Genomic DNA, 15,785 nt, shown 5'->3' on the forward strand with positions numbered 1-15,785 from the left:
GCCATACTTAATTCGTTAAAAACCACATATCAACCTCTTTGCATTTTAAAAAGAATCTGGGTTTTATTCATTCATATTTTTTTGAGCTTCTACCATTTCTAGTTCAATTCCTCGTTTTTAATTTACATCCTGAACAAAATTACGATTATGCCCTGATCCTGAAGTTTCAGCGAAATATATCCTATAAAAGAATCTTGAACCAGAATAATATCCAAATCATCATTAAAGTAATTTACAGTCTTCCGACGCAATTAGTCCATAAAATTGAAAGCTCATCATATCGCTAAAAATTTAAAAGTATCAAAAATGTTATATTTTTAAAAATTGAATATAACATATTATTCTTTTCTAGATATTAATAAAAAGGGAATTTTTTCTTCAAATACTGTGTTAATTCTATATGTGCTGAATTTTTAAAAAAAGAGATTGCTATTTAAAATAAAAATTCTTCAACACAAGAAATATGTAATTAAATCAAATTTTTATAGATAAAAGCATTTATAACATAAAAAAATGCGTGCCTTTAGTTCTTACAGTGACATATGCTATACAATTTATTGATGGTGTAAACAAGATTTTAGAAATTTGTGTTATAGTGATTTTTTTTGTACAATTTTGCTCGTTCATTATTGCTTCGTATATTAATGAGTTTAATTTGTTTCTAATAATAATAAAAAATAATTTTTAGCAAAGAAATTATTTAGAATAATGATAAGGTTTATTACTTGTATAGACAATATGGCAACAAATGACGCAGTAATTTTTCGGTCCGTGTGGAAGTAGTTTCTGTCAGGTCTCAAGATTTCAAATAAGTCAATTCCATATGGCTTCAGAATTTCAGCCGATTTATTTATTGATCTAGCGAATACATCTATCTTCATGAGTTCTAAGCCCATTCCTGGCCATTGGCAACCCATACCAGTCATAATAAACCAAACTTGTCTTTTACCCTGTGCGACATGCTGAAACAAAGAACATGTCGTGAGTAACAATACTAATATACATAGATATGTTAACCGAGAATATTTTTTTAGTATAGCATTAAAAAAAAGATATCAAATCATTTCTGAAAATAAAAGTTTATCTTACTGTGGAAAAGAGATAGCCAGAGATTTGTTATGATTTATTAATTCTACTCGTAAGTTCATGCCAAACTTATGAGATTTTTCATTCTTATACCAGATTATGCTAGAGATAATAGATATTCCAGAAACTGAAACCATTTAAGATAAGTGAAGGCTTATCAAAGAAATGATTGCAAGGATTGGATTAAAAATAAGGCACTATTTATTCTTTCATCTTTAAGAAAATTTACATTCCTCTATTTTGAATACCGTTTGTAAAATTTTCCCTTTAGTTAAAATCAGCATCAAAATTTAAAATTTTTTGAAACATAAAACTGTATTAATGATATTTTTAGAATAAAACAAAATGAACAAAAGGTTTTATAATTAATTATTAAACATCTTTAGCACAAGGTATTGTACGACATGTCCTCGATATTCTAAATGCCGAAAAATATTGGCGAAAATACTATCAATGTTGTTAGACCTTTTGTGCTAACAAGGACATTGTAGTTTTGAAAATTATTTTCAGTTACACCAGTTCGAGATGATTACCTGCAACTAATTAGCCTATTAACTTCCATTGCACCATGTGAAACGCCGCTATTCTTTCATAACACCCAAATTGAATACTCTACCGTATTTAATATTTTAAGAGTATTTTACCGAATATAAATTTTCTGTATCCGAAGAGATGCTGGCCTCACTCACTTCAGATTCCCAAGATTCCATTGAAATGGATTAAATTCAAATACCATTTGATATTTTAATTTCGTAACGTGTATTCTTTTTACTCACTTATGGTACTATTCCTTAACACTTTTTAGGGCCATGGGAAGCATGCTTATTATCAAATTCCTCACTCTTTCAGCGAAGTAATGAGGGGTGGCGTAAGTTTTCACAAATGAAATGTTTCAAAAAGGCAGATGCTTCAGTTTCTTATCTCACATAAAATAATATGTCTTGAGTTGTTACTTTATTATTAATTAATAATTCATATTAAATTTGTCGATACACTAAATAAATTTCTTTGCTTCAACTAATCTCAATCTTAAAAATATTTTTTTACCATTACTAGAAAAAAATGGCCTTTTAAAGGGTTAAAGAAACAATGGAGTTAAAAATATACACAATAAAGTTGCATAGCTTATATAAACACATTAAATCTTTTAAGGATTATATTAGTTCTTTTGTATAAGTTGTCTCCATTCCAGGAAGTTTAAAAACTGAAATAAATAAAGAATTAATTAATGTAAGACATAAGAATTTATTTACATAATCAGATAAGGTGGTGTCAGATAAGGTAAATGTCTGTATAAATAATTTCAGAGAGCATTTTAAGAGTGGTAAGACGCAAATGATAATGCAAGAAATAAATTACTAACTACACGAGCCGATTCAAATTCAACAGTAAAGTTATTAGGGAAAGTACAAAGCACAAATATTAAACACCATCACTGAACCCCAAATGGATGTACTATAGACAGCAGTGATTGCCACAGTTGCACTTGAACTTCATCTAAGTTCATTCGATTCATCTAATAATTCTTGTGAACAGTACATAAGCATGCAAAGTCCAAGTGTAAAATAAATCACCAAAGTTTTTCATCCATTATTTGCCAACCATTTCTTCATGCTCTTGCATCCTCTAGCTCATCTGGATGGAATTTCCAGTCAAATTTTGATGTGATTCTAACATGATTAACAATAAATACAAGTGAACTTACTTTTATATGAGTGACTGGGTCCTTTCCTTTTTGATAAACAGCATATCCTCTGAATGGTTTATAGAAAGGGTCTGTAAACGATAATTTGCTTAAGAGAGCGAAGAATTCTTCCGGCAAGTTCGGATTATTTTTCACATAATCAAATACTGTGGTTATAGCTTCTTCTGTCGTTGCTGGGAACAAAACCATTCTAGGAATTCCTAGCGAGGCTGGTTTTGTACCATTATAAGTTCTAGGATTCTTCTTTAGAACGACTTGCAGTAGCGTACCACCAAATCCCAGTGAATTGACAGGAATGTAGTCAGCTGTTAGAGGCGTGGGTTCCGTTACTATGGCAACCCTTCCTTCCAATAAAGCTGGAGAGCTCGGATTTGGGGAATCGTAGTTGATATTCGGTGGAATTAGTCCGGTTTCAAAAGCAAGTATGGATTTTATCATACTGCTGAGTCCTGAAAGAGAAGAATTTTTTTTTTTGATAATTACACGTACTATATGTGTAAAAACTTTCTGGATTAGTGATGAATGGATGATAATAAAGAAAACAGATACTTAAACACGTAAGGTAGGTAATAATCATTTGGAAATTATGCAATGAAGTCGCTGTTAAAATTCAGCAGTTTCAACACAGATGCAAAAGCAAGTAAAAAAAAAATGATCACACTACAGAGTTCTATTGTGATCGATGTTTACCAGAAAAATGGCGGCCACAATTGAAAAATATAATTATACAGGAGAATCATCAGAAATTTGTGAGTTTAAGCCAATTTTCTGTAATTGGAGTTAGGTTTCACTAACAGATGCTGACTACTTTCTCCATCGAAAAAAAAAATGAAACCGAATTGTGACACTAAAAATAAACATATAAATTCTTAAAAAAACCCTGTGAATTTCACATCATGACACTGTTTTTAAATAAGCAATATGATAAGTACGCTTTTAGAAAGATTAGAATGTGCCATATTGATTCAGGGTTTAAGTAAATGCTTATGAATACTGCGGTAGTGGTTTCTATTCTCAATAAATTTAAGACAAATATTTTTAGCGTCAATCTAATTTTCTTCAATAATTACTGGAAAAAATTACATGTCATTTTAATATACAAAAGTTTACATTTAAAATAATTCTTTCAGCTCTTTGAAGGAGCTTCCAGAATGTTCTGCCGTATGTAATGACGATTCCTCGACTCAAAAATCCATCAGTGCAACCAAAGCCGATACTGCTTCGTTCAGCGGTGGCGGGTTGGTCGGCTGTACACAAGAAGAAGTGCAACCAAAGATATTTCTCTACAGTTAACATATATTTGCTATCCAGAGGTGTGTATTGTAGTTTGGAGCGATTGCGTTAGCGTACACAAAGACTATTAATTAATGGATGTAGTCCAAAATTAAAGATTCTACAGTTTCGGTATAAAGATCATGAAAAAAATTAATTTAATCAGTTGATTTTTTTAGTTATCTATCTTATCTTGGTTATCTTGTATCGACCGCAGCTGCTAGGGGAAAGTAGTCGGAATCTACGGTAAAGAACTGGCCTTCCAGAGATAAGCGGAGCAGCGACTGAGTGAAGCTAGTTCTGAACTAAGGTGTGCGCTACTGTCTGCAGTAGAGTCTTGTTATATGCTGCTGTTGTATGCTGCACGTCTCGGCTGAAGATAATCGTCTGTTGTGCTGTATATAGTTGTCAGCTTTGTGCTGTCCTGTGTGTCTTCGTGTAAATAAACGTCGTTGTTTTATTTTCTACTGCCGCCTGGTGACTGAGCGTTCTTCACACCATTTAACTTCCACTATCCAAACGAACGCCGGAAATTCCGTAACAATATATATTCGGCAATACATATAATACTTATGGACATTTATTAGAGAGTATGCAAGAAAATTCCGAGGTGATCACTTCCTCTTGTTTTAATATGTAACGAAGTAAAAACTTACACAAGTTCGTATTATCTATTTAACAACTTACAATAACTTTTTGTATGTTCATGAAAGCGGGAAAATGGTTCACGAATGTAAATTTTTCCGAATTAGTTTTGGACATATTAAGCAGCTGTGCATATTCCTATCACTTATTGCTTTGTTATCATTGAGAATAATCATTCAATTGAAAATATTTCTTGGTTTGTAAGCTTCATTTTTACTAAGCATTTTTTATTTCATTTGACTTGCTACATGTTGCGAAGATACAATTTTGTTATTTGCATTTTACCCTCCATCTTTCATGGGCTAGAGTATTGTAATTTTTACTTTCTCTTATGCAAAGTATTCTGCGGGAAACGTAATCATAAACAAAATTTAAGAAAATCGAACTAGAGATTTTTACAAATCTTTGAACTTTACGAGTCCGGAAAACAATTTTTGGAATTTTTTATTTGTCTGTGAACTCAAAAGCATTTAAGCAAGAAGATTGAAATCTGGTACATGATCTTTACTACAAATTTATAGATTTCTTCTAAATTTTGACCGAAATCTATTGAGAGAAATCTAGCTGTTAACCCGATAACTACGAAACGAAGAAAGCTAGGTGGATAAAAATTTAGTACACAAATTAAATATTAAATAGTAGCTATACATCAAATTTGAAACCAAATCGATCGGTCTCTACACTCACAAACATGTACAAGTGATAACTCAAAAATGTAACGTCTTAAATGTATGAAATTTGGTATCAGATTTTGTGTTTACAATTGTATTTCTGTGTCAAATTTTGATTTTAAATAGTTGAGAAAAAGATTTCTAAAATATGCATTCGATTTTCTGGTTTTTATGAAATAACCGCATTCCAGCTCCAATTGCCAAAGGTCGTACACTAATAAGCTATTTCATAACTATTCTTTGACAACAGCATTCGGTTAACAGCACATAAGAGTCTTTATTAGAGAGTATTCAGAAAAGTTTCAAGGGGATCACTCTTGTTTATTTACATTTACGTATTCTCCAAGATGATACACTCATTTGAAATTTCTATAGTTCATTCCTTGGTAGTTGATTAATTAAATTAAATTTTGATTCTACATTCGTAGTTTTGAATGTTAATGAATTTAAGAATCAATAAAGTTATAAATTAAAAGAAGAAAATACATAAATGATTATCTAATTAATACATTAATAAAACATGTATTTAATAACTAAAAATATATATTTAGAACAGTTTAAATTTAATTTGATTCTTAAGTACATGATTAAGGGATGTACATACAATGTTTATGCCTATCATTAATTACCTACATTGTTATATAAACAAATACATACTTACATTAGTAGTATGTAAGTAGTAGTATACATTTACATTATTAGTAGTAATCATGCAGAATTAAAAACTATTTTGTTAAAATTATTCAGAAATAATTTTTAGAATTACTTTCCCTGTATCTTTGGGAATAACTTATGTAAAATTAGCTAATAATATAAGTTAATACAACGTGTACCTGCACATGCTTCTGTATGTCCAATATTGCTTTTTACTGAACCAAGAAGCAAAGGCTTCTTCCGAGTCTTCGTACTAAACACACAGTCCATTGCATTCGCTTCTATTGGATCACCTACTCGAGTGCCTGTGGCGTGTCCTTCGATATACTGTATTTCATCAGGGTGGACTTTGGCATCTTTAAGGGCATCCACCATTATTTCTATCTGCATGCTTTTTGAAGGAACGGCGATTCCTAAAATGCAGATATCGATATTAATAATTTTCTGCATTATAAAAATAAACAAAACCAGCAACAAGTGGCGCTGCAGCTTTGTTCTACAATACCAACAGTTGAAATCCAATCGAGGGACCACTATATATCGCAAATATTGTTATGTTGTTTGAAGAATACTATTGCCGTCGATTCCGTGAATACTGTCTCCTCTGAAGAAGTATTTGAAAAAACCGGTACCGGTTCCCAGATTATCCTCCTAATATATTGCCCTTTGGTTCGTGATATAACACTAATACAAATAACCCAAAGAGCCCAGCATTTCATTTAAGCCCGCCATGATCCTCCCACAAAAGGTATTCCAATTATGGGAAGGAGAAGTTTCTTTTAAGGTAGATATCTTCCGATTTCATACTTTATAAAATAATGGTCTGAGGCTTGTTACTTACATACTGATGACGGGATTTATCTCCTACGTGAGCGTTTGTAATATAGTTGCTGATAGTTATTTAGACTCAATCGTAATTCCCGCCTTAGTGCTATCATAAGAATAATGGTCAATCAACTCTCTGCGGGCGATGCGGCAGGGTGGGGCTGACTCCTCTACGATTCATTCTCATTTGCCTAAGACAGTTTATAATGAAATGGAGTAATCTTTTTAACAGTATAAATAATAAAATAATATTTAAACATTTAAAGGAAGGCATATATTTCTAAGCTCCTTTTAAAAAATATTTGAATGAAAATAGCCAAATGAATTTAAAAACAGATCATTTTTTTCTGTGTGTAATGGAGGAAGTTTTTAAATTTCAATTTGTTACTGCACTCTGATTGTTTCACTTTTGGTTTAACACTAAGTTGCCAAAAAATTAGAGAAATCTTCTGAAAACGAGTTAATCCACTTTTAGCTTTTAGATCGCCGTCTGTATTGACATGGGCTCAATAAGTGATAGCATTAATAATTAATATTGGGTTATGTCGATAAAATGGCGGCTGTCAATTGGGTCAGAATCGGATGGTTGCGTTCACAAATTTTTAAATGATTTTTCAATTCCGCCCCCGCACGTTCACCATAGGATTGAGACCAATGGTGAAATTCTTACTGATATCCTTCAAATTATTTTGACACCAATTGAGTAAGGTGGCAAAATGTATTACCCTGCTGAAATTGACCGTCATTATAAGGGAATGCCATAGCCATGAATGAGTGTATCTGATCGATAACGATTTGGATGTCAGCGTACTGTTCAGATATCAAGGATCCAACATACTCTAGCAAAACATTTCTCACATTCAAATTCTACTACCAGGAGCCTGAAGAGTTGTCATTGACAGGAGTTGTATATGAATTTATGCTATTTGCACCAAATCATATCCTGCCATCTATATGATGAATTAGAACACGAAATTATGGATTTGAAACACAGACAAATGACGTGAAAGTCTACCGAAGTAGCATCCCTCTCTGAAGAAAACTCCTCAGAAGGAAGACCGTCGACAGCAAATTCAACGATATGCACATCGAATTATCAGTGGAATTGGATCTCTCATCGACTACTATCTGGTCTAAAAACTAGAATCTCACCCATTTAAAAATTGTTCTAAACTTTTCTCGCGTTCTGCAGAGGAGGAAGAAATATCTTCGAAATTTCATCCAGAATATATATATATTGTTACAAACCTACGATTCTGCTTCTCAGCATAGTGGGTTCCATCATCAGAAAGAATGTATTGGACGGAGTCTGGGTGTCGCGTCGGAGGTCCCCGAGCTTGGCGACCATTTGGCGACTTGGCGACGACTTTGGCGACTTTGGAGCCAAAATAGATTATACCCGAAACATCGAGAATTTTCCCGATCCGTCCATTAGGAACCGAGATACGCCTCGAACGTTCCTGATTGGTTGAGGGGCTTCTAGCCCCGCCTCTTGAGACCTATAAAAGGAGGCAGCCGCAGCTGCCAGAGTAGAGTAGTCGGGATCGACGGTGAAGAGTAGTCGGAAGCGGCACAGAAGAACTGGTCTTCCAGGGATTAGCGGAGCAGCGACGGAGTCAAGCTAGTGCTGAACTAAGCTGTGCACTACTGTCTGCAGTAGAGTCTTGTTGTGTGCTGCTGTTTGCACGTCTCGCGGTTTAAGATAATAGTCTTCTTTGTGCTGTATATAGTTGTCGTCTTTGTGCTGTCCTGTGTGTCTTCGTGTAAATAAACGTCGTTGTTTCTTTCTCTACTGCCGCCTGCTGATTGAGCGTTCTCCACACCATATAACTCCCACTATCCAAACGAACCCCGGAAATTTCGTAACAATATATATATATATATATATATATATATATATATATATATATATATATATATATATATATATATATATATATATATATACCTTAAAACATTTTTTTTTTTAAATTTCGAACTAGTATGTAAAAGAATGTTAAGCAAGGGTATAAAACATTTGAATATCCCTAAAAGTCGATTTTTTCAAAACATACACTTTATTCGCATGAACGCACATATTCGAATATGACTATGAATATATTTCGACTTATAACTTCAGTTAGTTTTTTTGAAACAATATAAATTTACTGTAATTTCAAAATACAAATATATATAAGTACAGATAATTATTTAACAATTACAAAAAAGACAAGTATTTACGCTAATTGCTGATTATTAACAAGGAATTTCATTTTAATTTGAGGTGGGTAACGTTTACACCAAGTCGAAAAGTTTTGAATCAACGGCACAAGGTGGCATTCTTTTAACGTGCATGTGCATTTATTATAAGATTCCTTGAAACTTAACTTTACCTTCTGGGACGTAACCCGCTGAGTAAAATCTTGTAGCTTTGACGGAAGCATAAGCTCTTCTTGCCGTTTTGGCTTTCTGCAAGAAAACGGCACAAATCGCCTCCGCTCTAACTATGCCATCGCCTATAAAAGAACATTGTGGAATTTAATAATCATTGTAGAGTTTTTAAATATGATAAGTGCTGGATCGAATATTTAAAATAATAAGATTGATAAAGATAAAAATAAATCAAAAATTAAAAAAGTAGAAATGTAGAAATTATGGCATTTGGAAGATGGTTCGTAACAGATGTGAATACTGGAAAGGCACAAAATCCTGTGTGTGTCTGTAGGCTGCGTGCCACTAATTGATTTATAAATTGTCTGACATATGTTGAAAAGGTTAAATGTGACTTTTAAAAATAATATTAATTACATTGATTTATTTAATGATTGAAATTTTGTCATCAGGTTTTACATCTAGATTACAATAACATACAAATAATGCAATATTTATTTTAAAACCATTTATTATAACTAGAAGCAAATATGTTACTTTTTAATAGCTAAAATGAATAGCTATTTATTATTTAGTATCGCATCAGCAGACAGATCAATCTCGAAATTGAAAATATTAAAAAAAAAAAAAAAAAATAGGAATTGGGGTTCTAAAACTGATAAACAACTGTTTACTTTTTTAAAAATCAACTTTACATACTGAATTCAAAATAGGAAAAAAAATTATGACGATATTATCAACGAATTAATAATAAAATAAGTAAGAAAATGAAACAAAAATTAACTACGTATTACTAAATTCTACGAAATTATATGTTAGAATATATCTTTATGAATCATTTCTTTTTGTTAATTGATTTATTAACGACCTTTTGTGTGATGTGAATTTTATAAAATTCACATCACACAAAACACTAAAGATATAAAGGTTATAATTTGATATAACCTTTATATCTTTAGTGTATCAATTTATGCAATATACTAAATAGTAAAATACAATGAATATTGTACTATTACTATTTATTTTAAAGCTCCGCTTTTTTTTTCTTTCCAGCCCAACTTAAATTATCACAAAATAAAAATATGCTAAGACTAAATCATCGTCTTCAAAAAAATTAGAAAAAATGTTGAAAAATTAATAAATTTCATATTTACTTCAATTGATTCTCACGAAAGTTAGTTGAAATATCCATGCTGAATATTTAATTTCTTTTCGTTTCCATGCACGTATTGTTTATGTTTATGTGAATATGAGAGTAAGAAACAAATAATTTCGAAATAAGTTGAATTCAATTTAATTGCCCATTTTTTCGTGGAGACTGCATGTTATTTGCAAATGGCGTATTCAAGTCAAAAAGGTAATATTTTTCGTATTCACGAAACAGCTTTGATATAAATCACCAACATGCATATTCTAATGGTAAATCACTAATGATGATACATTTTAATAGCAAATCACTAAGGAGCATACATACTACAGTAAATAATTTTAAATATAATCTCAACAGATTTAAGATGTTGCATGCCAGTTACCAGTTTCCGACGTAATACTCGAAGTTAAAGTAAATCACTATTGGTGGTACAAAATATAAAAATATATTTTTCTATTATTGACCTTAAAAACACCGAATCGCATTTAGAGTTAATGTGCTTTTATATTTGGACTAAATTTCAATTTAAATATTAATAATTAAAATTCTGTTCATAAAAATTTATGTTAACCGCTTATAGTTTCATGAAATTTCATGGAACTCTTTAAAATGCTAGAAAATGTTTGAAAAATACATTAGATTATTCTGTGTGATATTCTACTTATAATTAATATGAATTTTAACTGATTTTAGCAAGCAGCTGATGGAAGTCTCTCAATTTACCATTTGCATCGTATGGCCGAGAGGTTCCTGTTGGTGACTGGATTCCCAATTCGAGATATCCATAGATAGTATCGGGACTCAAGTTCAGCTGGCATCCGCTGACTACGGCTGCTTCAATACATCCCGATTTGATGCTTTGCTCTGCTGCCCACAAGGCCGCTCCTGTGGATGAGCAGGCTGTGTCTATAACTATACTGGGACCTGAAAAGGAAACCAGGAAGATAGTTTGCAGGAAATATCAACATCTGCTAAAATCTTTTGACCGTTTGAAGACATCTTTATTAATAATACAGATAAATGTGTGCCTCTGCCTGTGTGTAGATATGTATTAATGAAGTAAATTTTGTAGTCGTCAAAAAATTATTTTATTGAAATTATATTGAATCTCCACATTGTAGATCTCCAAGAGTCCAAAAAAATTATATTCTTGGAATTACATATGTCTGTCTGTGAACACAATAATGCAAAAATGCTTTGATGAATGAAATTTGATATGAAACGCTTAGACGCAAAAACGCTTTGATGAATGATATTTGAAACGCTTAGACACATGAAATTTAGTATATGGACTTGGGACCAAATTTGTAAATTTTTGCCAAATTTTGTACAAAATCCTTTTAGAGAAGATCTGTTTGCCCGGCTGCTCGAATACAACTTAATGCGATAACCACGAAACGACTGCTATATGAATAGAAATTAGTACAGAAATTTATCACCAAAAGTGTATATACCTATCAAATTTGGAACCATATCCTTCAAAGAGTTGTCATTCAATCTGTACTTCCATAAGCATGTAAAAGAGATAACTCAAAAATGCAAAAACTTAGATATATGAAATTTGATATATGATTTTGTGACCACAATTTTATTTTTGTGTCAAACTTTGGCTTCAGTCAGTTGGTAAAATGCCTCAAACATACACATTTGTTCTTCTGATGATTGTTCAATACCCGCATTCCAGTGATTAATTGCCAAAAGAATTGCCACAATCTAATGCACTTTTTCGTAATTACTGTTCGTCAAATGACATTTTATTAATTATACAGAAGTATTTTATTCGAGAAAGTTTTAGGAAACCATTGTTTTTGGTTGAATTACAAAATTCATATGAAAACGAATGGAGAGACAAACAAACCATCAACCTGCTGATAGATTGGGCTCAAAAATTAATAGGAGTCTGCAATTTTGTGTAAAGACTACATCCAAATTTCTTTGTCCATAGTTCGATGTGTTTTTGAATCATCGCCTGCACAGACGAACAGTCATTCTAAATCAACGAGGTCTACAATCTGGAAATCTTGCTCAAGAAATCGCATCAAGATCTTGAAATCGAATTTTTTGACTACAACACTTTCTATTCGTATTCGAGAAAATAATGAAAATTATTCGAATTCTGACTGCTAATCTTGATAATTATAAAAACCATTGTATCTATCTATCCATATTATATATATATATATATATATATATATATATATATATATATATATATATATATATATATATATATATATATATATATATGCATGTTTATACATTTCCTCCTAAATGACCGGGCCGATTTCAACCAATTTTGCGCATTTATTCTTTAAGACAGTTGAAAGAATACTGTAAACTTTTCAAAATGCAAGAGTTAATTAAATATTCAGTTACTTAGATTGAACTTTAACCATTTTTTTTGCAGTTCCTTCAGAATAAATAATCTTGCAAGAAATATTTTAATACCGTCTTAAAATTCAAAATTTTAAATTTTGCCCTTCCGATGATATCACCTTTATTTTTGAATAACATTTCCTTCAATCGTTATTAATTTTTAAAAATTTAAATGCATTAAAATTAATGTTTATTTTGAACTACTCTACAATTATATTTTAAATTTTTATTTTATTTTAATACATATTTTTACTAGTTTTTCGTTTGCTTAAAGTACAGATTTAACAATGCCTAAAATCATATATAAGTCAATCACTTAGATGGAGACAAACGGAAATTGAAGCTGTTGCTAGCAAATGAAACAAATGTATGTCGAAAGCAGCCGCTTCTGTTTATCAGAAATTAAGTCATATCCTGCCTATTTTTCCACAAACTTTGGAAGATACTATTTTTTTTAAAAAAATTTAATTTAAAATGTCAGTTTATGAAATCAAAATTAAAAATATTACTTTCTATACCGTGCAAATTTTATTTTTTTTACATTTTTTTTCAATTGTTATTAATTCTTTAGAAAAATTATAGTAGGCGATTTTGAAATTAGGAAATTTCTTGGTCCTCTTTTGGTAGGCAATGCATGTTCCGCCTTTAAACTGCTTTACTACTATTTTTTTTATTTACCTTTTAATTTATACTATCTTTTCACTTCACTTTTATTGGTAATAAAGTACTGCAATAGTTCATGGCCAAAAACAAACAGCGATCATTCAAACGTGGGTAGGATAAATAATGTGTTTGCAAGCAAATGAAGCAGTATCGCAATGACAGCATCGGTTTCACTTTATGAGAAATAACTAAAATTTTATCTGTTTTTCACAGTCGTAATTTCGGAATAAAATATCTCAGAAAATATATTTTTACATCATTTTAAAATTTTAAATTTTACCTGGATGTCAGGATTATTATTATGCAATTTTTTCAATTGATATTAATGTTTAGAAAATTTAGTTTAGACGTTTCTGAAATAAGGAAATTTATAATTACTGCTATGCTAAAAAAAGTTCGAACTTCTTTGTAACTGTTTTCCTCAATTTCTTTTTTATGTTAATACCTACCTCTGACAAGATTTCTGTTGCTTGTTTTAAAATAGTATTTATAAATGACCAAAAGAAAATATAACAAATAAATAAAACAAACTTTCAAACAAAGACTCAGAAAGTAAATTTTTTGTGAGCAAATAAAATATTTTTTATCATTGATGAATAAAACTATATACGAAACGATATTGCCAGAGCAGAGAAGAAAAATTCTAAGAAAAAAATTTTGAAAACAAAGATGATCAACATTTTGTATCAGGAAATATATTGATTTCGAATTTGAATATATTGATTTTCGAACTGCTTTTATCATTGAAAAATTAACTATTTAATTAATTATCTCTCAAAATATTCTTTTAACCTTCATTGGGAAACAGCATTTGTGAACAAAATTTGAGGCATTAATATAACAACTATTACAAACGTTTGGAAATAATCAGTCACCGGCAGTTTTTTAAAATCGTCTGCTTCGATTGATGTTTGGATTTTAATTTAAAAAAAACTCTTCAGACCATGAAAGCATTTTTTTATATTAGTATTACAAATAAATAGAACTGCAGACGATAAAAGGATTATAAAAGTAGCTTTTCCCTTAAAAAAACTGCACGTGAATAGGTTTTAATCTCCATCAGTATTAGATATATCATCTAGTATTTATTAAATGGCGTCGAATTTACATAAACATGTTTATATCCTATCCGAAAACAAAAATAACTTATAACTATTTTTCAACTGCAAAAATATATCTTCACCTTTGTACAAAACATTTTTATTTTAACAACAACAAAATGTTGACTAATGAGGAGCAAAAACTCACCCGTAAATCCCATAGCATACGTCGTTCTGTTGGGATTCATTGATCTCATGGAGGTCAGAGTCAAATATTGTTCTTCTAAGTCATAGATCTTGTGGCACTCGTCTGCAGTTGTGGCGTTGAAGATACCGATTCTTTGTCCCCTTAAGTCGCAAGCATCAATGCCTGCAAAAGATAGAAACAGCTTATCCAGTCAAGTCGAATAATTCTACTGTAATAGCAGGTGCATTTAAATATAAAATTAAGTCTGCTTAGATTGCAATTTTAATCATATGATTATAAAATACAGAGTGGTTTATAAAATGAATGGGACAAAAAGAATAGCATAATAAAAATTCTGTAATTGATTTATTTATCTGAAACAAATTTATTCTGAAACTAAAATTATATTAGTTTTATCTGGCAACAGCGAAAAGTTTTCCAGTTATGAAATCGCTGTTAGGAGAAAACGTTGGCCGCCGTCATTATCAAAATGGCGTTATCCATGCTAGACAAAGCATTCTGTGTTATGCCAGAATATCTTCATTTACCGTCCTTCAAAGAGATTTCCGGAAGGTATTTGGTAGAGAATCACCGCAACACTCAACGATAAGTGAAGCCATTTCGTGAACGGAATGCTTATGTGTGAAAAAAAGAAAAGCTCAAGATTAACATCCGACAAACCGAGGTGGTTAAAAAAATTCATTAAACTTTTTCACGAAATACCGAAAAAGCAATGTGCCTTGCTAGTGCAAAACTGAATGTACCTCAAACAACGGTGTAAGATGTGGTCCGGAGACATGCCATGTTTAAATTGACGTTCTGGACTCATTAACAAAGCACGGAGACATGCCATGTTTAAATTGACATGGTGGACTCATTAACAAAGCATATTCTATCACAAATGTGGCAGGTTTTGGAATATTTCATGGATATTTTTCATGTCACCGGAAGGGTGCACATTCTTGATGTGAACACTTATATCATCATAGTTTCATAGTAAATTTGATTTATCAAAATAAATAAATTAGAGAATTCGTAGGATGCGTTATTTTTGTACCATTCAATATGAACTACATTGTAATAATTTCAATTCAATTTAAATACTCTTTCATTCTTATATAGATGTGATATTAAATATATA

The 15,785-nt window shown here is 31.1% G+C and overlaps 1 protein-coding gene across 1 annotated transcript in view; it reads right to left on the reverse strand.

Moving 5' to 3' along the window:
• LOC129984469 (fatty acid synthase-like) overlaps positions 1–15,785 on the reverse strand; it is a 66,368-nt gene that overhangs the window by 38,857 nt on the left and 11,726 nt on the right. Inside the window, exons 4-9 of the mRNA XM_056094355.1 lie at positions 14,666–14,827; positions 11,102–11,302; positions 9,231–9,353; positions 6,213–6,446; positions 2,792–3,240; positions 726–962 (exon numbers count right to left, since the gene is read on the reverse strand). Coding sequence (XP_055950330.1) covers positions 726–962; positions 2,792–3,240; positions 6,213–6,446; positions 9,231–9,353; positions 11,102–11,302; positions 14,666–14,827 — 1,406 coding nt within the window. The remainder of the gene's footprint in view (positions 1–725; positions 963–2,791; positions 3,241–6,212; positions 6,447–9,230; positions 9,354–11,101; positions 11,303–14,665; positions 14,828–15,785) is intronic.

Source organism: Argiope bruennichi, chromosome 9 (assembly GCF_947563725.1).
Source record: "Argiope bruennichi chromosome 9, qqArgBrue1.1, whole genome shotgun sequence".
Taxonomy (NCBI): domain Eukaryota; kingdom Metazoa; phylum Arthropoda; class Arachnida; order Araneae; family Araneidae; genus Argiope; species Argiope bruennichi.